This window comes from Lonchura striata, chromosome 13 (assembly GCF_046129695.1).
Source record: "Lonchura striata isolate bLonStr1 chromosome 13, bLonStr1.mat, whole genome shotgun sequence".
Lineage (NCBI taxonomy): Eukaryota > Metazoa > Chordata > Aves > Passeriformes > Estrildidae > Lonchura > Lonchura striata.
In genome coordinates, this window is record NC_134615.1 from 22,482,507 (window position 1) to 22,509,009 (window position 26,503).

Consider the following 26,503-nt stretch of genomic DNA (forward strand, 5'->3'; position numbering starts at 1 on the left):
CTGGGACACGCCAGTCCTTCCTGGCCTCTCCCACCCAGCTTGCTGGATGCTGGTGACCTTCCTCTTCTCCTGTTACCACAGCAGGTAGCACAGAGCAACCAGACCAGGAGGTTTTGGTGACACCCCCACTTCTCCTGGCATTCCAGGGGAGTTCCCATTCTCAGCACTGCAATAGCCAGGCACTGTCCTGAGGAAGCAACAGCCAGCAGAAGGCCAAGGGTGTGAGAGAGATAAGAATTAAAGGTATTTTAATGAGCATTTTGCTGGATGGATCCATGGGCACGTGGAGCAGGAAACATTCCTGAGACACCTCTTCCAGTGCCTGCACACCAAAACTGTTTGTTTTCCCCGTTTCCACGTTTCTTGAGCTACCTGTGTGTGTAGAACTGAAAAAGGAGATCCACTGCCAATCTCGGCTTCCAGAGGGATTAATGGAGGAAGGAATTTGGGTAAATGAACGTTTTTAATTTCGCTGAGGTTTTGCCATTTAAAATGTGGGACTGTGGTCATGGGAAGGGCAGATAACAATTCCCATTCTGCTTTCATTGGTGCTTCCCTCTCTCAGGTCTGTCCATCGTGGGACATTCCTGCTGTCCCCTATTAAAGGCCAGTTCAACACTGACCTCCTGCCTTTCATTTTGCCGATTTTCACCCTGCAAGTATTTATGTTTTCTTGGAATTGAATTCCTATGGAAGAGAAACGTTTAACCCCTGTTAAAAAAACAGCACTGGAGCAGTTTTTTGTTCCATGGAGCTGACAACAGATGGCAGTGAGACACCAGCAAATCCTGCAGAGCAGCAGACACAGAGGGAGCTGTGCTGAAGGCACCTCTGCACCGGGGGCTCCGCAGGCTTTCAGAACAATTAATGTCCTTTCCTAAATCTGTTCCTCTGCTTTCAAATGTGCAGCCACGGCTGGAAAACGCAGAGCGCTCCGCAGAAGGAACCGAGAGCCAAAGGAACAGATGAAATGAAATGAAATGTTTGTTCTTTTGAAAAAGCAGGACAATCAGGGGTCTGTGCTGCACTCCTGCAGTGCCAGTCCTGCTGCTGGGCTGTGCTGCAGCCCTGGGGACAGCACGGAGCCAGGCCAGCCCCGAGCTGCAGGAACAGCTTCTCCCACACTTGCACAGCAGGAAAAGCCAGCAGAGCTGCCTCTGGGGAACTCCCCGGACACTGCTCTGGGATCCAGCACAGATGGGCTGCAAACACCTCCCTGCTCCTGCTTCCATCACTGCTCTGCAGGAGCTGCACAAGGATCCATCTGCTGCCCTGGGATCCTGCCATGGCTGCGTGGGAAGGGGCCTTAAACTCACCCAGTGCCTCACTCCTTGTGCTCAGATCGAGGAGCTCTTGTATTCCAGGAATAAAACTCTTGAATAAAAACAAAACCCCTCAACCTTATGGGTCAATACAATTATTAACAAACTGCCAGGTGGAACCATGAAATGGTTTGGGTTGGAAGAGACCTCAAAGCCCATGCAGTGTCCCAGGCCTGCCATGGCAGGGACACCTCCCACTGTCCCAGGCTGCTCCAAGCCCTGTCCAGCCTGGCCCTGGATACTGCCCACCCCCCAGGGAACAAATCCTGCCCAAAATCTCATCCAGCCCTGCCCTCTAGCAGTGGGAACCATTCCCTGTGTCCTGTCCCTCCGTGGCCTTGGACACTTCCTTGAACACTTCCACACACTTTGTTTGTGTGAAAGCAAAGACAATTCTCCTCCTCTCTCCCAAATACATCAAACAAAAACCCTTATCAAATAAACAGGTGGCAGGAGATAGTGTCAGTAAATTATCTGTATCTCCCAGCATCCCCCAAAAACAGATTTAGCCCCCAGTCCACCCCAGCAACATAATCATTCCCTGAAGGTTTGCTTATCTTCATTTCTGGTCTCCAAAGGCAGCAAGCTGCTGCCTGGTACTTCGGTGTAGTGAGCATGGAGTTATCCATCCTGGGAGGAGTGCACACAAACTGAGAACTCACCGTGGCTCCTGCTGGGATTGAAACATTTCTCCTGGGACTAGGATCCCCCAGCCCACTGCTGGCCTGCAATTTGGGAAGCCCTTTTGGAAGAAATGCCTTTGCACAGCAGGGCTCTGGCAGCAGCCAGGCCCTGGGGACAGTGCCTGGATCTAAAAGGCCCCAGAGGAGCAGAGAACAGTGTTTATTAAGGGAAAAGTTGAATAAGGAAAGAAAACAACACAGAAACAATGGGCCCTCAAATCTTTTTCCTATTTAACATCCAAAAATAAAGAGATAGGACAAAGCTAAGGGAGATCTTTGCCTTATTACTGAGGGGACACAGCTCCACATTTTGTTCTGTGCTGGTGACAGACCAGAGGCAGCAGGTTCTGACTGATTCGGGAGATTATTTCTGCATCAGGAAGATTTTGCCTGTTACTATTTTGTAACAGCCTGTTACAAGACTTTGTCTGTAAGAAGATTTTGCCTGTTACTATTCTGTCTGTCAGCCCACAGACACATTCCCTCACACTACACAACCTCCTGTCAAGTGACAACCTCCCCCAGATTATCCAGTTTCTCTCCCAGGTTCTCAACAAACCAAGCAGTGTTTGACAGGGAAGCCAAACTGTAACTTTCCAACAGGAGACTTGAAAGAATAAACAGAACTGAAAAAGTTCAATTTCAATGAAGACTTTGGAAAATTTAGGCACGGGGGGGAATTGGAGGAGACAAAGCAAGACCAAAGATACATCACTGAAGATGAACTGGCCCACAGAAGACTCAAAACAAAGAGGGCAGGGATGGATGGGATATTGGGAAAAAAATCCTCCCTGTGAGGGTGGAGAGGTTCCCAGAGGAGCTGTGGCTGCCCCTGGATCTCTGGGAGTGCCCAAGGCCAGGCTGGACAGGGCTTGGAGCACCTGGGACTGTGGAAGGTGTCCCTGCCATGGTGGGACTGCCTGAGCTCTGAGATCCCTTCCCACCCAAACCACTGCAGGATTCCATGATTCCAGGACTTTGAGAACTGCAGAAGAGGATTAGAAAGGGGAAGAAGGATCTGCCCTGTTTCTAAGCAAGGAAGTTTCTATGCATCTCTTCTGCATGCCTTCCCAACACTGACATTTGATGAAACCTGTACAACATGTATTTTAACCCAAGGATTGCCCAGTGCATCTGTGCTTCAGGAACTCACCATGACAGCCTGGTCACACACGTTCAGCTGGGGCTGGCCTGGCACCAGGGTGGCCTTGTGCTGCTGGACCAGCCCCGAGATGTGCTCCACAGCCCGCTGGTACTCCTCACTGGCAAAGCTGCAAGGGAAAAGCACAGGGGTTACTGCTGGGCCTTCCTGTGCTGCCCACGTCACCAGGCTGGCCACAAGGAGGTGTGGAAGCATCCTGCCAGCTGCCCACGGCTCTGTAGGGAATGCAATCCAGGCTGGCAGGGTGCAGGTGCTCTGCTCAGGGCACTGAGGATGGCAGGGGCTTGTCCTGCCCAGAAATCACCTGGCTTCAGAGCAGCTCAGCTTCCCAGACTGCTGCTCCAGGGGCCCCAAATGTTTCCTCCTCGTGCAGATCTGCTAGGAGCTCACGTGCATTCCCAAGGGGATTGTCTCAGCAAATGAAAGGGCATTTCTGGGCTGTCCTCAAACTGTCCCTCCAATGATTATCAAGGGACACTTCCCAGACACAGGACAAACACTTTCCCAGACAGCTCGGGACAGAAATTTCCCGAGGCAGCCCTTCCAGCGTGTCCCACCTGAGCTCAGCAGCTCTCCACACTCTCCCCCCACTCTTCCCAGAGCTCTCCTGAACACCCGGCCCGGGCGGAGGCGTTTGCTGTAGGGAAGCGAGGGGAATGTCAATATTTTGTTTTACAAGAGTGTACTCAGGAAGGGTTTCAAACACAACCCCGGGCCAGTTAAACTCCACAACCACCAAGGAAATGAACTAAAATTATGCAAACAGAGAGGAGAAGAATAGAAGGGCCTCGTCCAAGACTAGAATACCTCCCCCATTCCACAAAATGCCGAGGTTCTGCCCCATCCACATTCTTCCATTACAGCTTGATTATTCCAAGCTGGGAGCCATCTGCCATTCCCCAAAATGTGGTTAGAAATGACCAGAGCCTGACCCACTCGATTCCTCCAGCAGCTATTTGCTGGAGTGGCTCAGGGTGCACTTCACTAATATCTCAAGTATTTCTAAAAAGCAGGATTCCTATCAACGATCTCTCTTTGTCCATCACCTTAAGAGTCACTTAAAAAACCACCAGAAACCCCACAGAGAGCAGGCAAATTCCTTCTGAAGATAAAAGAAACAATGCAGCTGGGTGCTGACCTCGGGCTCCCTGTGCTCCCAGGCCAAGCTGGCCACCAGCCCCACACTCCAGCTAATTTCCTTCTTTGCAAAACAATCACATTTGGAAGGCCAGCGATGTGCCAAGCGCTTCCAGTAAAGCCTATAAATATCCCAGCTGGGCAGGCAGCCAGGGAGAGGCTGATTGTGGGGCTGGGCTGGGCTGATACAGAGGCGGAAGGGAAGGTGGGACAGGAGCTGGAGCTGCTGCTCTCACACCCAGCTGCCTGCATCCTGAGCTGAAGGACCACCCTGAAACCCAGAGCATCCTGAGAAGCTCCAGAATTTCACAGAATCCGACAATCCTGGAATGGTTTGGGTGGGAAGAGATTTGAAATCTGTCTCATCACATCCCTGCCATGGCAGGGACACCTTGAACCACCCCAGGCTGCTCCAAGCCCTGTCCAGCCTGGCCTTGGGCACTGCCAGGGATCCAGGGGCAGCCACAGCTGCTCTGGGCACCTGTGCCAGGGCCTGCCCACCCTCCCAGCCAGGAATTCCTTCCCAAAATCCCATCTAACCCTGCTCCATGGAGGTTGGTTTTCTTTTCCTGACCCCATGGAACCCCCATTCCACAGGGGTTGGTTTTCCTGCCTTGGCTCTGTGGCTGTTTTCCGTCAGATATTCCTGTTCAGCTCCACAACATGCCCCAAAATCCCACATCCATGGATTTGTGAAGTATTTACTGATTGCACAGGAGTTAAAACTGCCTCCAGTCCTTAGCAAGTGCATTTTGAGACAAAATCTGCAAGAGTGCCTGGAATTTGCATGTAAAATGGGGATAATTACCTCATGGTAATCAGTGGGAGCTGTTAGGGGAGCTGGGAACCTCTCCTGCCTGGAGTCCCATCCTTTCCTGCTATGCATACACAGGCCTGGGCTGCAAGGCCAGGTTTGCTGCATTCCATGCTCCAAAAAAAGGTGGAATTATCAGTGCAGGTGTCTGGGCACCATTGTCTGGGAGGGCTGCCTCCGGGGCGAGCTGCATTTCCTATTCCAGCTCAGCAATCCCGGGAAGGAGAGCTGGGAATAGCAGCGCAAGAATGAGAGGGTGAGCAGGTGGTGTTGTGAGGAGTCTGCTAAAAGAGATCCCCCAGCGTCCATGAAATTATTCCACGCTCAGAAGGAGGGAGCAGAGTGGACAAAGTCCAGGGTCATTACACTAATTGACACTTTACCTCCGGGAAGTCCCTGGAGATGCAATCAGGGCTGGATTGGAGCGCGGGGTCCCAGGCACAGGTGTGGGCTGTGCTTCCTTCATTTACTGTAATTGTGCCTTGGCAATCTGCTCCATCCTCCCCCCACAGCTCCTGGAACCTGCTCTGCTGCTTAACCCCAGCGTGGCCTCCCAGCAAACTGCAGGGAGCAGGGTTTGTCTCACCCACACTCAAACTCTGCTTTAGTCCTCTGCTCCTTGGGCTTTCACCTTCGGGGACGGTGCTCTGCCATCCTTAATGCACCCTCAAACACATCAGCACCCAAACAAATGCAGGAGCATTTCCAGCAGGGTTTCAGGATGTTTGTTTTACACCTCACCCTGCTGATACACAGCGCAGTGTCTGTCCTGGGAGCGATGGGGCTGTGCTGATACTGAGAGGGCTGGAACAGAGTGGGAATGATATATGATAAAAATTCCCATAATGGGATTCACAGGAACTGGTAAAAGGCTCTAGAGCAGGCTGGGCAGGGCTTGGAGCAGGCAAAGGTGATGAGCTTTAAACAGGACAGGCTTTAAAGGCCCCTTCCAATCCAAAGCATTGCAGGATTCCATGGTTCTAGGAACAGCAGCTCTCAGATTGATATGAAGTTATGGGAAGAGCATAAAACGTGGCTAATGATACTTCACTTCCTTCTCCCCTGGAATTATTTTAATTAAAACCATTCTTTTTAATTCTGAAATACACCCAGATTCTGATAATTTGATTTTATCTGTTATCAGTGCTTTGAGGCTTCACAGCACCGTGGTATCCAAGTCTTGATCTTCTCTTATTACTCAGTCTTCCTCAGCTCCTCTCTCCTATTATCAAGTTTATTTGCAATTTAAGGTCTGCACAGTGCAGGAGGCAGAGACAGGTTTGGGGCTCTGCTGTTGGAATTACTGGAGAGACTCAGAGGAGCCAAAGGAAAGCAAAAGAGGAATCCAAGGGTGAAGGTGGCCCTTACCTCAGGTCACCTCTGGCCCAGCAGCATTTTGGGGCCAGATGCATCCCTGGAGGCATGAAGGGCATGTGGCCACTGGGCCACGGGAAACCTTGGAATTCCAGAATCATCCAGGTTGGAAAAGGCCTCCAAGATGGGAGAGCCAAGCTGTGATGATCAGCACACTCCTTGCAGCAAGGAGATGGGGTGGTGCTGATCCTCCACCTGCTCACCTATTTTCATGGAAGTTTTCCCTCCCCAGCTCCCAGAATCCTGGATTTCACTGCCAGCAAGCCCAGCACTGAAATGGCAAAGGGGACAAAGGTGGAGTAAAGCCTTCAGCTGGGGGTGAACAGGTGACAGGAAAGAACAGCTATCCACTGATCCTCCTGCTGGCTGCTCCTGTGCTATTCCTCAAGTGTCATTTGTTGAGGTTTCATTTGTTGAAGTTTCATTTGCTGAAGTTTCCTGAGTCACAGCTGATGTACTGTGTTCTTCAGGCCACTTTCAGTGGCTGCAGCACTGCCCGGACCTGTCTGTGGAGACGATGATGAAGGTGATGGCGTCCATGTCAAACTGCATTTTGCTTTTTTTCCAGCTGGTTCGTGCAGCTTTTTTCTCCCAATATTCCTGCTCATGCAGCACCACCCCACCCAGACCACCTGAGGGCTGTGGGCTGAGTAAACACCAGCTCCAGGTGGGTCCCAGACCTGGGAAACCTTTAGACCACAGAGCCAGCTGTGTTTGTGTCCAGTCTCCAGGCTGCTGATTCTCCCCCACAGGTGGATTTTATTTCCCTCCAGCTGGCTCTGTACCAGTCCCACCTGGCTCTCCTGCTTCTTCCCACCTCGCTGCAGCCATTCCCAGCGTGGTTGGTGCTCCGTGGGTTTTACTGCCACCTCTGAGGCTCCTCAGCCACGGTTTGCACACTTTTAGTGTCACCTCTCCTGTGGCAGCTGCTAATTCACCCTGCAATGCAGCTGGCACCATTTCCCTCTTTGCCAAGATGAGGAGTCAGCATCTCCCCTGAGCACAATCCTTGCTCTTTGGCATTATTCACATTTTCCCCGTTTTGCACCTTCTCTCTCTTCCCCACAGCCAGGTTTGTGCCCTGAGCACTAAGGTGAGACTGGCAACTTTTCTGTCAGATCCTCTCCCTTTTAGCTTCCCTTCAGGAGCTCCTTCCCTTTTTTTTTCTGGCTCCATAACCACTGCAATTACCTCTCTGATGATTTCCTGAATTTTCCATCTGCTCGAAATAGGCACTTGTGAGCTCTCTTCTTAATTAATGTGTTCTAAAATCATTATGTTCATCAACCAAGCCTTATCACTTCCATTTTCTTCCATAATAGTAAAATCCATTGCCCTAAGTAAAACACAGGAATTTTGATGCTCATAATTCAATAAACTCAATTCTCAGAGCAGAAGCTGCTACAAACCTGGAGTAACAACAAGGTGTGAGCAGGCTGTACTTACCCTGCCCTCACTTGTTGTTAAGCTTTGCACCCCTGGCTCAAACTGGCAGCATTTCAGAGATTGCTGTTATAAATTCTTTGGCTTCAAAACACTTTTTCTACTTCAGGCTGCATTAGGTATTTTACTAACTGTATTTTTAGCTGTGCCAGCTTTGCTTTTTAGATATATATATATTTATATATCTCTCTCTATATATAAATATAAATATATATAATAATTATGCAGTATTTTAGTAAATGTCTGTATAAACAATAATCTGACTCAGATAATAAAACTGACAACTGCTTGTGAAGACGGTACCAACAGATAATTTTGCTGAATTTGTCACATTGGAGAAACAAGTTCCCTCTGTGGTACTTAGCACACACACCACAGCCCAAAGATAACAGAATCTGGCCAAGGAAAAAACCCATCAGATCTTCTAGTTCTGCATTTGGATAAAATTGGCAACAAGGGCAGTTATTGCACCCAGGGAGGAAACAAAGCCCTGCTCAGACTCAGGGAAATGCTTCTGCTTTCTGTGCTGCCCAACACACATTCTTAGTTACAGTTTAAAATTGAGAGCTATAAAAAAAGAGAGATTTTTCTGTCCCCTGCACTGATGCAGGTGACAAAAAGGCACCAAGGGTTCCCCTCTCACCACCAGGGATGAGGTGACTCCTACACAAGGGTCTAAAGGTTTTCTACACAAGGAATGTAAAGGAAGGAATTTTTCCCTGTGAGGGAGGTGAGGCCCTGGCACAGGTGCCAGAGCAGCTGTGGCTGCCCCTGGATCCCTGGCAGTGCCCAGGGCCAGGCTGGACAGGGCTTGGAGCAGCCTGGGATGGTGGGAGGTGTCCCTGCCATGGCAGCGGTGGCACTGGATGAGCTTTCAGGTTCCTCCAGCCCAAGCCATTCCAGGATTGCAGGAGATTTCAAGGCAAAGGAGCACACAGAGCTGTGTCCTTTGGCAGAAGATGTGGGGCAGGAGCCAAATCCAGAGGGGCAGCAGCAGGAAGAGAATCCCAGCCATGGTGGGGGGCTGTTCCCAGAGCAGCTGAGGCAGGGGTGCAGCACAGGAAGGTGTGCTCAGCACTGCCAAGGTGTCCCCACGCTGACAGGACCTGCCTGGAACTGCCTGAGCCATTTTTCTCTGCATGTGGAGCTCCCCTTGCTGGGACTGTTTGCAGGCAGCTCCAGGAAATGCAGTGAACAGTGGGAGGAAGAGGAAGGACTTGTCCTGCCTCAACAAGAACCCCAGGGAGCTGAACATGTTACTGCTGCCTCTGGGTCTTGCAGGTCTTGCATCTTCAGGGATCCCTTCAGCAGCCACTTCAACAAAGACTGAAAAGCTTTGTTTGATTTTTGGAAAAATAGGTTGTTTCTATCCACTCACCTTCCTAATACAGAACAACAATCATGGAATGGGTTGTGTGGGAAGAGATCTCAAAACTCATCAAGTTCCAGCCCCCATGAGATAACCCAGACAGTGGTGGGCTTGGCAGGGCCAGGTTAATGGCACTTGCTGAAATACTCCCTGAATCTATAAAGCTGCAGCCTGGAAGAACTGTCCCTGTGTGTGCTGCACGTGCAGTGTCAAGGCCCTGCAAGTCAGGGGTGCTGCTGCAGGTGACTGAGCTGCTGATTCCTGGCATTCCCTGGCTCTGAGATCCCAAATATAGAAGCAGTGAATCCCTCTGGAGGGGCACGTGATGCCAGGCCCTCCTGAGCAGCAGTGACACCCAGTGCTGGTGGCTTTGCATGTGCCCCCACTCCAAACTCATGTAAATCAGGAGAGATGACAGATTATTGAAACCGTTTCAAGGGAGAAGAAAAGGCTGCACTGAATAAGGAATAAATGTAATAAAAAGTGAGCAAAAGCAGGCAGGGAGAACAGAGCCAGCACGTAGGGACAGCCAGACGCAGGCTGGGAGCAGGATGCTGGATTCCCTTTGGAGAAACATTAGTGTCGGGACTCCCAGCAGGCTCCCCGCCAAGGGGGATAATTAAGCTAAATAAAAATACACACCAAGAACAGCTCCACAAATGAGGATAATTTAATTACCACTTTCGATAGAGCAGACCCACTTCCCAGGAGTTTTCCATTGTGACCAGAGAGGAGACAATAGCAGCAGAATGTGCTGGAGAAAGGAAGAGTGGTGTGCTAAAACCAGGGTTTCTATTAGGGGCTGCATAATAAACACCAGCCCAGCTCTCCATAAGCGGGTCATAATCTTGCCATAAAATTCAATCAAGGCAACAGCTTGTGAATATCCAAAAAATCAATGCAACCATATGAGAAATGATTGCAGCTGGAACCCTGGAATTTATTTCAATGCTCACTCCACGGTGGTGGGAAGGAACAGTGGAATCACAGGGAAGCAGCTGCTGCAACACCCCTGAGAAGAGTTCTACCTCAAATCCAGAGGAAATACAAACAGTACTAGAGAATCCCAAAATCACAGAGTATTTAGGGCTGAGAGTTCTAGAGCAGTGCAACCCCCTGGTCACCTGGAGCAGGTGACAAAGGTGACACACACAGCAGGCAAGTTCAGTTACTGCTACCCATTTTTTGATTTTTGGAAAAAAGAGGTTATCTCTATACACTCATTTCCTAAAACAGAATCACAGAATCCTGGAATGGTTTGGGTTGGAAGGGACCTAAAGCCCATCCAGTGCCACCCCTGCCATGGCAGGGACATCTCTCATTGTTCCAGGCTGCTCCAAGCCCTGTCCAGCCTGGCCTTGGGCACTGCCAGGGATCCAGGGGCAGCCCCAGCTGCTCTGGGCACCTGTGCCAGGGCCTGCCCACCCTCACAGGGAGGAATTCCTTCCCAATATCCCATCCAGCCCTGCCCTCTGGCAGTGGGAGCCATTCCCTGTGTGCTGTCCCTCCATCCCCTGGGCACTGAAGCAGTTGTTGAAGTGCCCAGGTCTCACCTGGAATCCCAGCCCAGTCCAGTTTCACTGAGCTCTGTTTACAGCCCTGAGGCTGCAGCTGGGCTTTGCTCACCAGTGCTGGAATTCAGTGGGAGCAGAGCCCCCAAAGAGCTTTACCCACTGCTGATGCACCTCTAAAGTGCTCTGTTAAGTGAGAGAGAATGGAAATATTTTCCCTCCCCTCCTCTCTGCAGTGAAAACACTCATTGGACAGCACAGGCTCATCTCCTCTGGAAGGAATGGGCTGAGTGTGTCCACTCAATTATTCAAACCAGCTGAGTAATTGCAGCCCTGTCAGCTCAGAAAACATCTTTGCCTCTCCAGGCTGCTGCACAAACCCAGTTCTGGGCAGGCAGTCCCAGCAGCTCTTGTTCCTTCTTGATTTATTTCCACACTCTCCCTGTCAGAGCCCCTGGTGAGGGATGAGGCTGTGTGTCCATGGATTTGCTGCAGGAGGCAGGGAAGGAGGGAGGTGGGGACACCTTGGGAGCGTTTTTGGAGGTGGCAGGGCTCTTTGTGGGCTCTGCTGGCTGCTGACTGCATAAATCCTTGTGGGAATCTCTCAGGGCACGGTGTGTGCCAGAGATAAATATTACAATAGCAGGCTTAGAAGAAAATGGATTCAGACAGCCAGGAGAGCCCGAGGAAGGAGCAGGGCTGGGCACAAAGTCCTCCTGCAAAACACCCTCAGGAGGAGCTCTCTTAGCTGGAGTAGGAGACTGGAAGGTGACCAGTCTGCCCTCCAGAGATTCCAGCAGCACACAGCACTGGCTGTTTCTTCCCTGGCCCCAAAACTCCCAGCTCCAAGGCACAGCTGTCCAGCAACCCTGCTTGAACGTGCCACACTCAGCCCTGTCCAAAAATTGGTGTTTTCCTCCTCCCCGAGGGGCTGCAGGACACAGAACAGGAGCAACCGGGCTGACAAGCCCATGTGCATATCCATCTCACCTGACCACCTGGAAACAAGGGTTTTGGTCCTTCTCCAGGGAAAAAACCAGGAGGAAAGCCATCATTTCCCAGCGTGGGACAGCTTTTAAACAGATCTCAAGAACCAGCAAACAACTTTTGGACACTGACACTGCTGAGATTTTGTGACAGCCCATGAAGTGGCTCACCTTAAGGGGTACTTCTCACCAGGGTCCCTGCCCAGGTGGAAGAGCAGGGGCAGGTAGGTGTGCTCCTCCTGGGTGTGGGTGGTCACTCCAGCCACGCTCTGGCCAGGACAGAAATCGATGCCCTGCAGCAAAAAGGAGAGAGGTCACCAAAGGTGATGTAGGGCAGGCAGCAAAACTTGACTTGATGCCACTTTCTCCAGCAAAACAAACCTCAGGATTATTTTAAACCAAGAGTCCAATCTCCAAAACACATTCTGAGCTGGTGGGGTAAATTAGGGTGAGCAAGTGGTGTTGCACTGACACAGGAGCTGAAGCAAGGCCGTGCTTTCTTGTCTTATAAAAATATAATCCCAATAAAATATTCATTAAAATGAAATGGCAGAACAAAAGACAAAGAGGTGGAAGCATTTAATCATAAAAATTCTGCACGTGGAAAGGATTTTCTGGCTGGTTTTTCTGGCTTTGGAAGGCCCCAGGAAGGGGGGATTGCTTGACACTTCTGATCAAAACCAAAACACCGGGAGAGACATCCAGACACCTTGAGAGACAGCAGGTACCTGAAAACTCCCCTGGCAGCACCTGAGGGATCAGTTTCTCTGAGAAATGAAGCAAAACTGGTTAATTATATAAAATTTGGTTGTGTTTTCAATTTGATTCGTGGCAAGCTGGTATTGAGGGACTCACCTGGGCATGCCAGTGGGGATGGGAGTACTGCAGGAAGGGGAGGCACTCCCAAATTCCTGTCTCTGACCATCTGTGGGGGCACGAGGTGCCATTCTCCCTGCAGCAGCAGTGGCTTTGAAGGGCACAGCTACTGGCAATGTCCTGGGGAAGCAGCTGGGAGCAGCAAGGGGTTAATGCCAGCTCCATCTGCCCCCCTCCCTCCCTCCCTCCCTCCCTCCCCAGCCCTGATTTGCCAGTTGGGAGCTCCCTAATCCCCGGCCTTGGCCTCCAGGGCCACCGGAGCCCATTTAAACCCCTGCAAGAGCCAAAAATGCAAAAGCACTCATTTCCCTGGGCAGAAAATAAAGCAGGGCCCCCCAGCCCAGGCCAGGCCAAGCCAGGCAGGCCTGGCCCCAAATGGACTTGTTAAAGCTGGGTTTTACAATTCCAGCTCCCACGCTGCTCCTCACAATCCCAAAGTGCCCCCAGACACGGATAGAGACATGGAGAGCAGGTAAATGGGAATGGTTCCATGGGAGTGGGAAAGCAGCTGTAGCATTTGCTTATAAAACAAACTGAAAAGGCTCTCTACAGATGTTGGTAGGATTTGATTGGCAAACAATTTTCTAAAAATATCCCGTGCTCTTAATGGACAGCTGGTCAGTGGAGCAGTTAATATTCTGCTTTTCAATAAAGCAAGAAGTTTAGAAGCCCATGAAATCCCATTTATCTGCACAGGGCTATAGATTCCTGAATCACTGACTGGAAAAATAAGGGACTTGCTCGATAGGTTGGAGTGGCCCTACCAATAATGGACTTTAAATGGATACAAAACTGATTGACCTTCCCACCCTGTGATGCCACAGGCCTCTGAAACACACAGGGAAAAGAGATTTTTGTGGGCTTTTTTCCCCACAAAAGGACCAGTTAATGAAAAGGTATCAAAGCCTCCATAACATCCAAATTATAATTTGGATGCAAATCAAACAAGCAATTTAATTAAGAGCCTGCTAATTGGTACAATGCTCCTCGGCTGCAAATGCTTCAGTGTGAAAGATTTTCCTCTCTTGGGTGTTTGTTTAGACATTGCTCTGTTTCTATTTTATCTTGTGTTTCCCAGGAAATCCTTGTAGCCCAGACTCCAAAACACAATTCCAAAGATTCCCAGGAAAGAAAATGCTGGGACAATTTTCCTGATGCCACCAGCCCAAAGCCACCTGTCATTCTAATTTAAGCACTCAATGCCCTCTTGAAAAGCAGTCTACTGGAGAAAAGTCAAATAAATAAATGGAAAGTAAATAAAACTCCGAGAATACAATTTTAGGACATTTCTAAGGCATTCCAACTTTATCCCTGCAAATAAAATGGAATATTGCTATTTTTATCTACTCTGTGAGTCAATATTCAACCTGCAGAGAGAGCTTCAAAGATTTTCTACCTACTCATCAACCAATTAGTAAAAACATATATATAAATATATAAAATTCAATATTATTTCTTTTGTATGGGTAGGTTTGGTGATGTTTGGAGCTGAGAAGAGCCAAGAGCTGCCTAAGCCTGTCCCACCCAGCAGGGTAACACCACCCAGTGCCACTCTCCTGTTATCCCTAAAAGCTGTTTATTGTCAGACTGTCCATAGCAACGTGCAGGGATCAATCATTTAAGCACATTCCTGATTTCTGTCCCTGCTCCCTGTCCAAGGGAGTGGGTGGAGTCCCCATCCCTGCAGGTGCTCAGGGCAGGACTGGATGTGGCTCAGTGCTCACACCTGGGGATTGTCCCAGGATGGACTCGGTGACCCTGGAGAGCTTTTCCAGCCTCCGGGGCTCTGGGATTTGCAGGGCTCACTGATCAAACCCTGCACAAAGGCCACTCCCCGTGTTTCAGCAAACTCTTAGGGCTTTTCTGCTGCATCACAAAAGGCTGAAAGCCAAACCAGAAGCTCCTGTCTGGAGCATCTCCTGCCTTCTAAAGGGAGCCCACACAGAGCATCAAGAGCAGCTCAGCTCGCTGCTCTTACAGTGTTTTGCACAGCACAAAAACCTGTTTGCTGCAGGAGAGATTCCAACAATCCTTTCCTTCCATTATTCTGATCAAAACACGACATTCCCTGCCCACCAGGTGAGCCTCCCAGTGACCACCACGCCTGTCCTGCTCAGCAATCACACAGCCCGGGCTGTTTTTCCATCCCTGGCATGCAGCAGCCTTTGGTTGCACAGCTTTAATTTCCAGAGCAAATGGCCCACAGATGCTGTGTCAATATAGACATGAGACAAACACAGCCAGTTGCCAGTTTGGGCTCCCTGCCAAGAGATGGAATCACCACTTGTGTTAACGGGAGCCCTCTGGCAATTCCTCAGCCTGGCACCAGCCCAGCTCAGGCTGGCAGGAGTAGGAGCCACCTCAGCCCAGCTCTGCCTCCTGCTCCCCCAGCACCACCCAGGGCACCAAAAGCAGCTGAACACTGCAAGGAGAAAAGCCCAGCTGTCAGTTCAAGGCTGGAATGTCACCTCTTGCTGTTTGCCACAGCCTCCTGGCCATTCCTGGTGAAATCCTCCTTGGGATGAGCAAGGGGGGTGCCGGGCTTCAACCCCCTGCACCCAAAAATGCTTCTGATGTGTTAAAGAGGCTGGAAGAGCACTCAAATATGGGCAGCCCAAGGAGATGGGCAGCCCTCAGACATGATGGGCAGCCCCAGAGATGATGGCATCCCCCAAGATGATGGGCAGCCCCAAAGATGATGGGCAGCCCCCAGAGAGGATGGACAGCCCCCAAAGATGATGGGCAGCCCCAGAGATGATGACATCTCTCCAGAGATGATGGGCAGCCCCAGGGATGATGACATCCCCCCAGAGATGATGGGCAGCCCCAGAGATGATGGGCAGCCCCAAAGATGATGGGCAGCCCCAGAGATGATGGACAGCCCCCAGGGATGATGGGCAGCCCCAGAGATGATGACATCTCCCCAGAGATGATGGACAGCCCCCAGGGATGATGACATCCCCCCAGAGATGATGGGCAGCCCCCTGGATGGGCAGCACAGCAAGCTCCGATCGATGCCTGGCTCACATGCTTAGAGAACCAAAATCAAATGTCATTATTTGTGAGGTTCTACTTGACTTCACATCCCCGGCTCAGAAAAGGCTTTATCGATCCCTCCACGTGCGGGAGAAGGGCAATCGCAGAGCCTGACTGGAATAACCCCTCTGGCACTTCGCATTAAAACAATAGCGGCGCCTCCACGCAGCCTTTAAAGCCGCAGGAGCGCTCGAGGAATCCCACTGAAGGCTCCGAACAAGCTGACAGCACAAAGGTTGATGTTATCAGCCCCTCTCCCACAACCAAAAGGCGTTTTCCACGTTTTCCCCTTCATTATTTTTTCCCCTTCTTGCATCAGTGCTCTTGGGAGGTACAAGGGCTGTTTTGTGCTGGATGCTTTTGGTGGGAGGCAGAGAAAAGGAAATTTCCTTTCTCTTGCCGCCTCCCATTCCTGCCTCCTCTATGCAGCACTAAATTAGGAAATTCCTGAGGACTTGCTGCCTACTGTGGTAAATTTATAGAAAACACCCATTTTTTACCCATTCAGACCCCTTACTTTCAAAAAACCCCAGCATTTGACAGGTGACTGCCAGTAAAAGTCATTTCACTGTCCAAAAGGGATCTCCCCAGGTTTATTCCTCAGTTCTCCCTTTGCTCCTGCACACGTGGCAATTTTCATCACTGCTGATTTTTGCTACAAGAAAAAAGGTGAACAACAATGGAAAAGCTTGAGATCCACCAGTCCTGGAGCAGCAGGGACTCAGCCCGTGTGCAGGAGGAGATTTTCCTGCCTTTATCAAACTGTTTAAAAATACAAACACATTTTTCAAGTCAGGCTTCCTTTCATCTCCCTCTGTCCCATTTATCACTTCTTGAATGTCAGAGATGTCAAATTATGTAAACATGAGCCACCTATATAGATGGAAGGCAGGTAAACAGCTCCAAATAAGCATCCTGTGCAATCCTCAGAGAAAATGTCCCACAAAATGCTTACTCCCACTCAATTCTGTGGAGTGAGCCTTCCCTTTATGCCTTCAAGAGACCACCCCCTCAAGAATCAAGAAATCCAGTTCATCCAGCAGCAAAGGCAGCATCAAGGTATCCTCCAGCACCGAGAGAGACTACAAGACTTCCTGACAGGAGTCAGACTAGGAAAAAAAAAATTGCTTGGGGGTTAAAAAATAAACAAACAAAACCTGGGAAGAACAGAAGAGCACAATTCATCTGTGTGTCAGATGACAAGCCCTAATCCCAGGCCATAAGGCAGAGGATGCAGACCAGTAAGGGCACGTTGCTGTCATGGGACTGGAGGATGACAGCAAAGCTGCGTGCTGCCTGCACGGGATGTTTCCAGAGTCAATATTCTGAGTGCCAGATGGAGAGGAGCCTTCAGAGCCCTGTTCTGCTTTGCTAGGCTCTGCTTTCTGCAGGCTGTGTCTCCCTGGTACATTTTTATTTGTGTGTACATCCTTTATTGCTGAACCAACTCCCACCCCAGTCAAACACAGCTTTGCAGGTGAGGGGCCACGTCCTCCCTCACCCTCCTGGCCATCCCAAACAGGCCCAGGACAGGCACCAGCTCCCCATTTGCCAGGATCAGCATGAAAATGGGGTTCTGGCTGCTTTCATGAGATAATCCCGTCTGAAAGTGGAACAAAAATGTGGATTAAACCCAGGGCAATTTTACTGTATCGGTGCTTTTCCAAACAGTCAATTACCGAGGGAATTCTGAAAGTGAAAGGAGGGCTGGCTGAACCCTGTCTGTAAAAACCATGAAATATTCCCCTACCCATAAAACAAACCTCTCCAAAATGTGCAGGCAGATGTTTTGCCACATCTGGCCAACTTCAGCTCTCTTTCCAATGGATGACAGGAAAACCACATATTCCAGGTCTGAGTGGGGACCTTCACACAGGGAGTTTCATATCTGGAAGTCTCACTGGATTCACAATGAGGAAAGACCTCTAAAGATCATACAATTAACAAATCCTCATTAGCTGGAGTTCTACTGGGATGGCAAGTCAACCTTATTGAACAAACAGCCAACAGTCAGAATTCCAAATGCCACAGATGTGCATGGATTTATAGTTGTTTTTCAAATGGAATTAGCAAACAAAGTGGCCTTTTTGATTCCAGAGTCCAATATCAACACAGCTGGGAAGCCCAGTTACTGAAAGAGGGAACTGTGTTGTAAGGTGAGCTTAGAAACTCCTCCAGCAGGGCTGGGAGCTGTGGAGCTGCTCTGCATTCTGATTTATTTCTATTTTTAAACTTGCGAGGTTTGTAATTAATGGCTCGAAGACATGAGGAGAATTGGAACAAATCTCAGCCTCAGCTTCCTCTGCTGTGTTGTTAATGGCTGCTCTGGCCACTAATGTGCTCCAATTTTCCCCACATCAAGCTCATGTGATCCAAGCTGCAGGAAGGAGAGTGGATTTGTAATCGTCTCTCTGATGTACAGGATAATTGCTGACTTTTATCAGACAGCAGTTAAACAAAGACTTGGAAAGAAATAAATATTCCTTAATTGCAGCACTGCCACTGCTCACAGTGGGAGAGCCTCTGGAAGGAGTAGCTGGTCCCCATTATCACCGTTCCACACTCAGACATGTAGGAATGAGTTGAGTTCCATGCAGGGGTTTATTTATTTGCCAACTGGAAGTGTGGGTATGTGCTTTTATCACCACGGAGAGCAAGAATTCCTCTGGGAATTTGCCACCCCTGCACCCAAACACACAGACAGAGAGGAGCTCCCAGTTCCTCCCACCCAGGGAAAAGCCTCCACGGGTGATAAACAGGTTTTACTCACACACAAGACAAATAAATGATCTCATTTTATCTGCGTGGAATTAGCACTGAGACAGAGCATAAAAAACATTTCTAGAGCCAACTTTCCTTTCCTGCTTGCTCCCTGTAAAACAAGCTTTGACTCCTGAAGCATTGCAGTCTGAAAAAAGACAAACACACATTTACAGCCCTGAATGGAAATGACTCCCTTGGAGCTGACACTTCCTTCTACCCCCAGGACATCCCAGTGAAAGAATCCCTGCACTTTTATATCCACAAATGTCACCAGCACTTAGTTCTGCACCTGTGATGCCTTGAGGACCTTCCATAAGTTAAAAAAAAAAAAAAAAAAAAAAAAGAGAAACAAAATAAATCATACAAACAATCCCTCCCCAAGCCCAGGCTGCTGTCAGGATTGTTGAGAGCTGGGTCTCAGTGCTCTGGGTTCCTGTCTAAAGGGATCTGCAGCATGGCACACGTGTGAAGCTGCCACTCAGCAAATGCCCCAGAGTTTAGAGCCAAGAAAAGACACAAAAAGTAAAGGAAATAATAGTGCTTAACATCTAACTGTGAGGAGATCAGCCAGGAGATAAATAAAATGTTGTACATAGTGTGATGTGGGCTCAAAGAAGTGCTGATAACAGATTAAACACATTTATTTCACTGCTTTCAACCACTGCTGTATTTTCCACTGTGCCTTTCCTACAGCTTTCCTTTTAAACCATCACAAACCCAACAAACTCATCCCAGTTCCATTTCAATAGTTCAAAGGAGGTGTTTTGTGCCAGCAATTGTGACATTCGTGGTCAGTGTGGCATCAGGCTCCAGCCTTTCCCAGGATATCCTGAGCTGGGACGGACCCACAAGGATCAGGGAGTCCAACCATGGGTGAGCATCTAAAAGCTCCAAATTCAGTTCAATATTAAGGGGGATTAAGAGTTGATTAAAGGGAGCATCCCTCAGAACAACCTGGAATTTGCTCATTTTCCTCTCTCTGTCCCCGATTTCAGGGTGGGGGGTCCAGTTCCCTCAGGTTTTTTAGGAGCACAGAATAATTTAGGTTGGAATATCCTCTAAAGTCATTGAGTCCAGCTGTTCCCCCAGCACTGCCAAGGCCACCACTGATCCATGTCCCAAGTGCCACATCCACATGGCTGTTAAACAGGGGGACTGGGACTCACCACCTCCCTGGGAGGCTGTGCCAGGGCAGGACAGCCCTTTTGGGGCAGAAATATTCCTGGTACCCAACAGAAACCTGCACAGCAGCTCTGAGGAGCCCAAAGCATGGTGACATCCCCCAGTTCCCAGGGTGTCTGTCCCCAGGATCCCAGTGACTCCAGGCCAGGTCCCTGTGCCATTACCTTGCTGTGCTCCTCCCAGGAGTTGCTCCAGGTCCAGTAGTGAGCTTTGTAAAGCCCAACTCTCACTGCCATCAGCTCGTTGCCACGATAATAGAAAATGGGCCTGGAAGGAGAGTAGAGCCGCATGAGAAACACCAACAGCCTGGGCCCAGCCTCCTGATAAGGGCCACAAACCCCTTAATGGCATCCCACTTCCCATGTGGATATCAGGCAGGAACAGGCTGCCTCCTAATAGTCTCCTCTGCAAGGTTTTCAATTAACATTTCTTAAAGTGTTCATCAAGTTGAGAGCTCACACGGTGCAAGAATGAAACATTATCCAGCTTGGCTGCCAGTGATTGTTAATCCTTGAACTCTCAGCCCCTGGGATTTCCTCTGGAGCGTGGCGGTTCCAGCGTCTGACAGCTCTCAAGTGCCTGCCTGGGAGGGAAAAGGGGGATTCACAGGCTCTGGGATGCTCAGGCTCCTCTGCCCAGCTCCACAGCTCTGCCACGGAGCTGGCAGTGCCACACGGGCAGCGTGGAGCTGGCAGTGCCACACGGGCAGGGTGGCCAGGAGGACACCAGATGCCGGTGTGTTCTGGATGACATCTCTGAGAAACTCCACATGGAAAAACCTGGCAGCCAGACATGCTGTGGTTTTAATTCCTCTCCATCTTTTCCCCCCCAAACTTCACTTTGCAGCATGTAAACATGCTGCTAAAGCTGCACTTGTTCCCAGAGGTTTCCCTAATTAATAATTCATCCAGGAAATGCATCTCACTCGCTGCATCTGTGCTGTTCCCTGGGCATGCCAGCAACATTCCTGCTGGTTTTCCCAACAAAACACTCCTGGTTTTTTTGAGGGAACAGCACAGTATTTTACTGGAAGGGACTATCTGCAGGAGAAGGGTTGATTTGTTGGTGCAGCTCCTCTCTCCAGCTCTTTTGGGCTGCTGACAGGACAGGAGGGTGAAGCTGTTTGTCAGGGGGAACCTTTGTCTTTCCTTCTCAGATGCCACTCCAAAACCAAGTCACTCTGGCGATGCCACCTGGAAAAACCTGTCCCTAAATGCAAGGTGAAATTTAAATATCCCCGCATGAATGACAGGAGTGGCCCCAGAGCTCTTGTAGCCTCACAGTAACAATGAGCCTCCCTCCTTTGTCACCAAGAGCTGCCACCAGGAACAAAGGGAAAACAACTTTGTCACCAGGAACAAAGGGAAAACAACTTGGTTCCCAGGAAGAAGGGGAAGCTGCTCCCAGAAAGCCATTCCTGCATCCTTAATGCACCTGGGAGTGAAATAAAGGCAGCAAGAGAGAGCTGCCAAACTGCAGCACCTGATACAAACCAGTGCCATCAACAAAACCTCCCAAAAATATTCCAGACAACACTCCAGTCTCCTTTGCCTTGCCATCAATGGCCAATATCTGATCAGTTATTATGTGCCCTCCTGACTGAAGGTTTTAAGTTTTTCATTAAAAAAAACCACTTTTTCTGTTTCAAATGAGGATTCCAGCTTGTACTCAGTATTTTGACAGAAATTATTTATTTCCTCCCCCATTCACTTTCCTTTCACTTGAAAGAACACAAAAACTGTATCTCCTGGAAAGTTTTTGGGGAACTGTGAAAACTTTGTCCTGGTCATGTCTAGGAAAAAAAAAAAAGAAAGATAGATAAAATGAAGAAAAAAAGCCACAACGTGCTTTGAGTGACTGTTATTGTAACACAAGCAAGGGGTTGGTGACTGCACTGAAATTCCCTTTTAAAACAACAAAGAAACTTCCCAAACTTCCAGGAGATGGGCCAGGCTGTGTGTGAGGAACTTGCAAGGCTCCTGTCAGGTAACACTCAGGTGTGCTCCTTGCTTAAGAGGCACAAAAGGAAATTCACAGCACAAAGGCTCTCATCCAACAAAGAAAAGAGCTCCAAAAATGTTTTCCATGCATAAGTTTCCTTGTTATCTCCCAAAGAATATGACTGTAGTCAGAATTTCCAGGCTGCCAAATTGCCAAATTCCTCACCAAAATCCCAACTCCAAGACTTCTCTTGACCTCTGACACTTCCAATAAAATAGTTTTTTGGCCGGATTTGCTGTCAGATCTTGGTGCCTGTGCCCAAGACCTGACAGCACATAACGACTCCAGGTCTTTCACCCAAATCTATCCCTGCAGAAGCTCTCCAGGACCTTGGGAAGAGGATTTTCCTGCTGTTTCCAGGTCCTCTGCAGCAGCACAGCCTTCACCTCCCAGCTCTGCAGCAGGACAAGGACCCAGCACGCTCTGGGCAGCTTTTGCAGGGATAAATAATGGATTCTCCCCCAGCCAGGCTCCAGTTCTCAGGCTTTTATCTCCCCTCCTGCCATATGTTGTTCCAGGGATCCCTGCTAACCCTGTGACATTTTCATCTGTCCCCAGACTCCACTGTATGGCAACATGCCACATGTCAGGAATTCCCAGCTCAGCTTGTTCCAGCGGAGCAGGAGCGCAGTGGGAAGCTGCTGCTGCTGCTGCTGTGCATTCAGCTTCCATTCAACACTTGGGAGCTGGTGTTAAAAAAAACCAGCCCCAAATCTGGCATCCCTTCAGGCAGGAGCAGGGCTGGCAGCTCTGGGATAATCACTGACCTGTCAATTAGCTTGCCCTGCAGGATGACAGGTAAAAGGTCGATGCCATCAATCTGTCTGTCACTGGGAGGCTGCAGACCCGCCAGGGAGAGGCTGGTGCTGAACAGATCCATCACACTGCCCAGCTGATGGCTGACCTGCAACCAAAAAAATCAACAGAAACACATCTGCAAAGAGCCCTTCAGGAAAATCCGTATGGAAACAGGTTTTCCCTCAAAGCTCCCTGAAAACCTCTCCCTTCACACTGCTGCAGTCACCAGTAAACTCCTCTGAAAACAATAAAGCAAAGGAAACAATCCCAATTTCTCCATTTCCAGGGAGACTTTGCATTTTGATTTTTTTTTTCCATTTTCCTCTCCCTCTCCTCACTCCTGTGTATCCCTTTTCCAGGAGTGTGTTGTCACAGGGCTCAACTTAATTTAGCAAATTCCAGCTCATTTGCGGATTGAAAAATCAGCACTTACACCAAGGGAAAAAAAAGTCCTTGATTTGTTCCCTTCTCCAGGTCATCTCTGGAGTCCAGAATACCCTGAGAGAGTTCCCAGAAAGCACAGGGATAGATGGATAATAACAAAAAGAGCCTGATGACTTCATCTGCAAACCATTTCCAACAATTCAAGAACTGTAAAGTTGTGGTATTTTTAGTCCATATTTTAATAAGGGAGAAAAACATCTGGGTTTGGCTTCAATGGAGATGTACAAGGGTTTTTTCCCCTCCTTCCTTACTTGGAAGCCATACTCATCTCTATGCTCTTAATTATTTATATTTTAAAACCCTGCAAAGTCTGTTCTGCCTGATTCTTTGTGAGTCTTTGCTCCCTCCCCGTTGTTGCAGGGTGTTTAATTAGTCAGTGACACACTCAGTTAAAGCAGATGCTGGCAGATCAGGAGCACCAGGAGGCACCAGCACAAGATGTGACAAGAAAAGAGCATTTTCAGCAACAGCACTTGTTGGGAAACAAGAAACCATTGGATACAACCCCACAGCTGTGAGCAGCAAAGCACTTTCTGACTAAAATCCAAGTCCAATCCCAACAGAACAATATTGGGACTATCAAAGACCTTTTACCTCTGATTCCTTCTACTCACAAACAGACCCCCAGCCTCTAAGCTGACACAAATTATTTAAATGCAACAAATGATGACACGATAAATTAATTTTTATGAGATGCTGGCTCAAAAATATAGGGGAAAAAAAGGATCCTAAACCTTGTATTAAGAGGCTGGGCTGAACAAAGTGAACACAAAGAAAGAATTAAGAAAATTAAAAAAAAAAAAGAACTGGAGAAAGCAACATGCAGGGGCCTAATTACAAGTTTAACATTACAATATCACATTACTTGATTACAGTAATTTCAATTTTTAATGGCTTTCATTCATCAGGAGGTGTTGGCAGGAACACATCTTATTAAAGCTGCATGCAAGAATTCTGCCACAATTCCTTGGGAGGAAACAAAGTGCAAAGCTTGAAGCACCAGAGGAAAGCTGGCTGTGGAGATCCTTGGGAAAGCAGCTGGATCAGCTGAGGTCCTGGGCCCTCAGTTTGGGATTTATCCATGGCCAGAGCCTGGGAAAGGTCCTGCTCAGCCTAGCCTTGGGGGCAGGCACAAAGGGAGATGTTTCCCAGAGAAGCTGTGGTTGCCCCAGCTCTGGAAGTGCTCAAGGCCAGCTTGGATGGGGTTTGGAGAACATTTATTCTTTATTTTAGCGCAGCCTTTTCCTCTCCTTAAAATTATTTTAATCATGCAGTCCCACCTCCTGGCTCCAGCAGGGCAATCCCAGAGCACAGGACAGTGTCCAGGCAGGTCTGGGATGTTCCTCTGGGCACATGGGGAAGCTCTGCCTCATGTCCAGGTGGAACTCCATGAGATCAGTTCCTGCCCATCCCTCCTGTGCCATGGCTGGGCCCTGGGAGCAGAGCCTGGGCCCTGGGCTGTCCCCTCCCTGCCCAGGGACATGCCTGAGGTCCCTCTGAGCCCTGTCCTGTCCTGTCCCTGCACAAGGACATGGCTGAGGTCCCTCTGAGCCCTGTCCTGTCCCTGCACAGGGACATGGCTGAGGTCCCTCTGAGCCCTGTCCTGTCCCCTCCCTGCACAAGGACATGGCTGAGGTCTCTGTGATCCCTGTCCCTGCACAGGGACATGGCTGAGGTCCCTCTGGCCCTGTCCCCAGGGCTGAAGCTGAGGCCATGAACATCTCCCAGCCCTGGGGGCTCCTCCCAGGCTCATTCCCACCTGCAGAGCCGCAGAAGGAGCAGCTCCAACCCCTCCTGCTCCTCCCACCCAGCCCAGGAGCCAGCCCCTGCCTGAGCCCTTTTGTAATCAGAGCTCTCACAATTTCTCCATCTAATCCAAAAATCACTTTTCCTGTTGTGGCTCCGTCCCAGCGCCTCAATCTTTTGATAAGAGGCAATTGCTGACCCCGGGCTCGTGCCTTTAATGTCACCTCATTTATCCAGAGCGTGGGGACAATCCTGGGGGGCCACCAGGCTCCCCTTGTCCTGGCCCTTATTATCCAGCACCAGATGTAGATGACTCTCTTTAATCATCCAATTACGTTTCTGGTCTCAGACAACATTTTTGCCGTGAAGCAGAGAAAACTTCTTAAGGAAATTAAATGCCCATGCCACAGCCACTTGGATTTATCTGTGCTCTGCAGCACCACATTGAAGAAGGAAAAAGGAAAAAAAAAAAAAAAGGTTAATGTTCATATAAATCTTTGAAGTGTTTTCAGAGAAAAAATAAAAAAAATACCATTTTTCTCCTGTCAACAGGGCTCTTTCATTCTAGTTGCATTTCCCTTTTATTTATTTCTTTTTTTTTTTTTTCAAGAAAAGAAAAAGAAAAATCCAGAGAGGGCAACAGCCCAGAGAAAATAAATAATATATAAATGGAGGGAGATCAGATATTGCTGTATCAGTGAGGAACAGCCGGTATTACGCACGTAAGGACGGATTTTTTTCCCCCCTCCTTCCCCCCCCTTCTTTTTAATAAACTCTCAGTATCCACACAACGTCTTTAAGAAAATGAAATCCTTTTGCTGTGGGCCACGGCGCTGGAAGAAATAGTCCCCAGTGCTGTTATCAGTGCTTTCAAGCTTTAACTCTGAATCAAAGGCGACAATTAATAAAGTCGCCCCCGCCAGGAATGGAAAGGAGGAAAGCTAAATATTTGAAACTGGGTGAACAAATGTCAGGGTGTTTTTAAATAAAATCCTTTTACAGTTATCACAGCGAGCAGACCTGATATCCCTGTCTAATTCAATTTCAATTTGCGCCCCATGGGAGATAGGGAAGAAAAGGTTGCAATGCTGTCTTTGGGTTGATATGTTCTTTTCTCCTTCAGGAAGCAGGCACGAGAGAGGAAGGGGAGGAGGGCGAGGGGAGAGAGGAGGAGGATTCAAATACCAATAGAATATGATTTTTTTTTTTCCAGCTGGATCCTTCCAGAAGGCAGATGTGATGTGGGGAATGTTGAAACGCTGATTTGTTGTGAATTCACCTGGAAAACGGAGCTGAGGAGGGAAGTGCAGCCAGGCTGTTTGTGTGGGAATAAATATTCCTGGTGGGGAGCAGAACTCACTGAGTGTTGATGCCAAGAGCAACACACACTCCTGAGGCATCTTTCCCCTCCAAAAACCTGCAAACCAGCCAACTGCACCAATTATCCCCAGCTCCATGGAGAGCCTGGCAGGTGCTCCCACCCTGTGCCTCACTCCTTGTGCTCAGATCGAGGAGCTCCTGTATTCCAGGAATAAAAACTCTTGAATAAAAACAACCCCCCCCAGCCTTATGGGTCAATAAAATTATTAACAAACTGCCAGGTGGAATCATGGAATGGTTTGGGTTGGAAGGGACCTCAAAGCCCATCCAGTGCCACCCCTGCCATGGCAGGGACACCTTCCACTGTCCCAGGCTGCTCCCAACCCTGTCCAGCCTGGCCTTGGGCACTGCCAGGGATCCAGGGGCAGCCACAGCTGCTCTGGGCACCTGTGCCAGGGTCTCCCCACCCTCACAGGGGAGGAATCCTTCCCAATCCCCCATCTAACCCTGCCCTCTGGCAGTGGGAGCCATTCCCT

General features: G+C 49.2%; 1 protein-coding gene across 2 annotated transcripts in view; it reads right to left on the reverse strand.

Moving 5' to 3' along the window:
- Nucleotides 1-26,503, reverse strand: part of GALNS (galactosamine (N-acetyl)-6-sulfatase) — a 43,145-nt gene that overhangs the window by 3,559 nt on the left and 13,083 nt on the right. For both annotated transcript variants that reach the window (XR_013340768.1, XM_077786393.1), the window contains 4 exons: nucleotides 22,427-22,563; nucleotides 19,823-19,925; nucleotides 11,973-12,094; nucleotides 3,159-3,276 (listed from right to left, as the gene is read on the reverse strand). Coding sequence is in view for 1 of the 2 variants with exons in the window: in XM_077786393.1 (XP_077642519.1) it covers nucleotides 3,159-3,276; nucleotides 11,973-12,094; nucleotides 19,823-19,925; nucleotides 22,427-22,563 (480 nt within the window). In the remaining variant the exon portion in view is untranslated. The remainder of the gene's footprint in view (nucleotides 1-3,158; nucleotides 3,277-11,972; nucleotides 12,095-19,822; nucleotides 19,926-22,426; nucleotides 22,564-26,503) is intronic.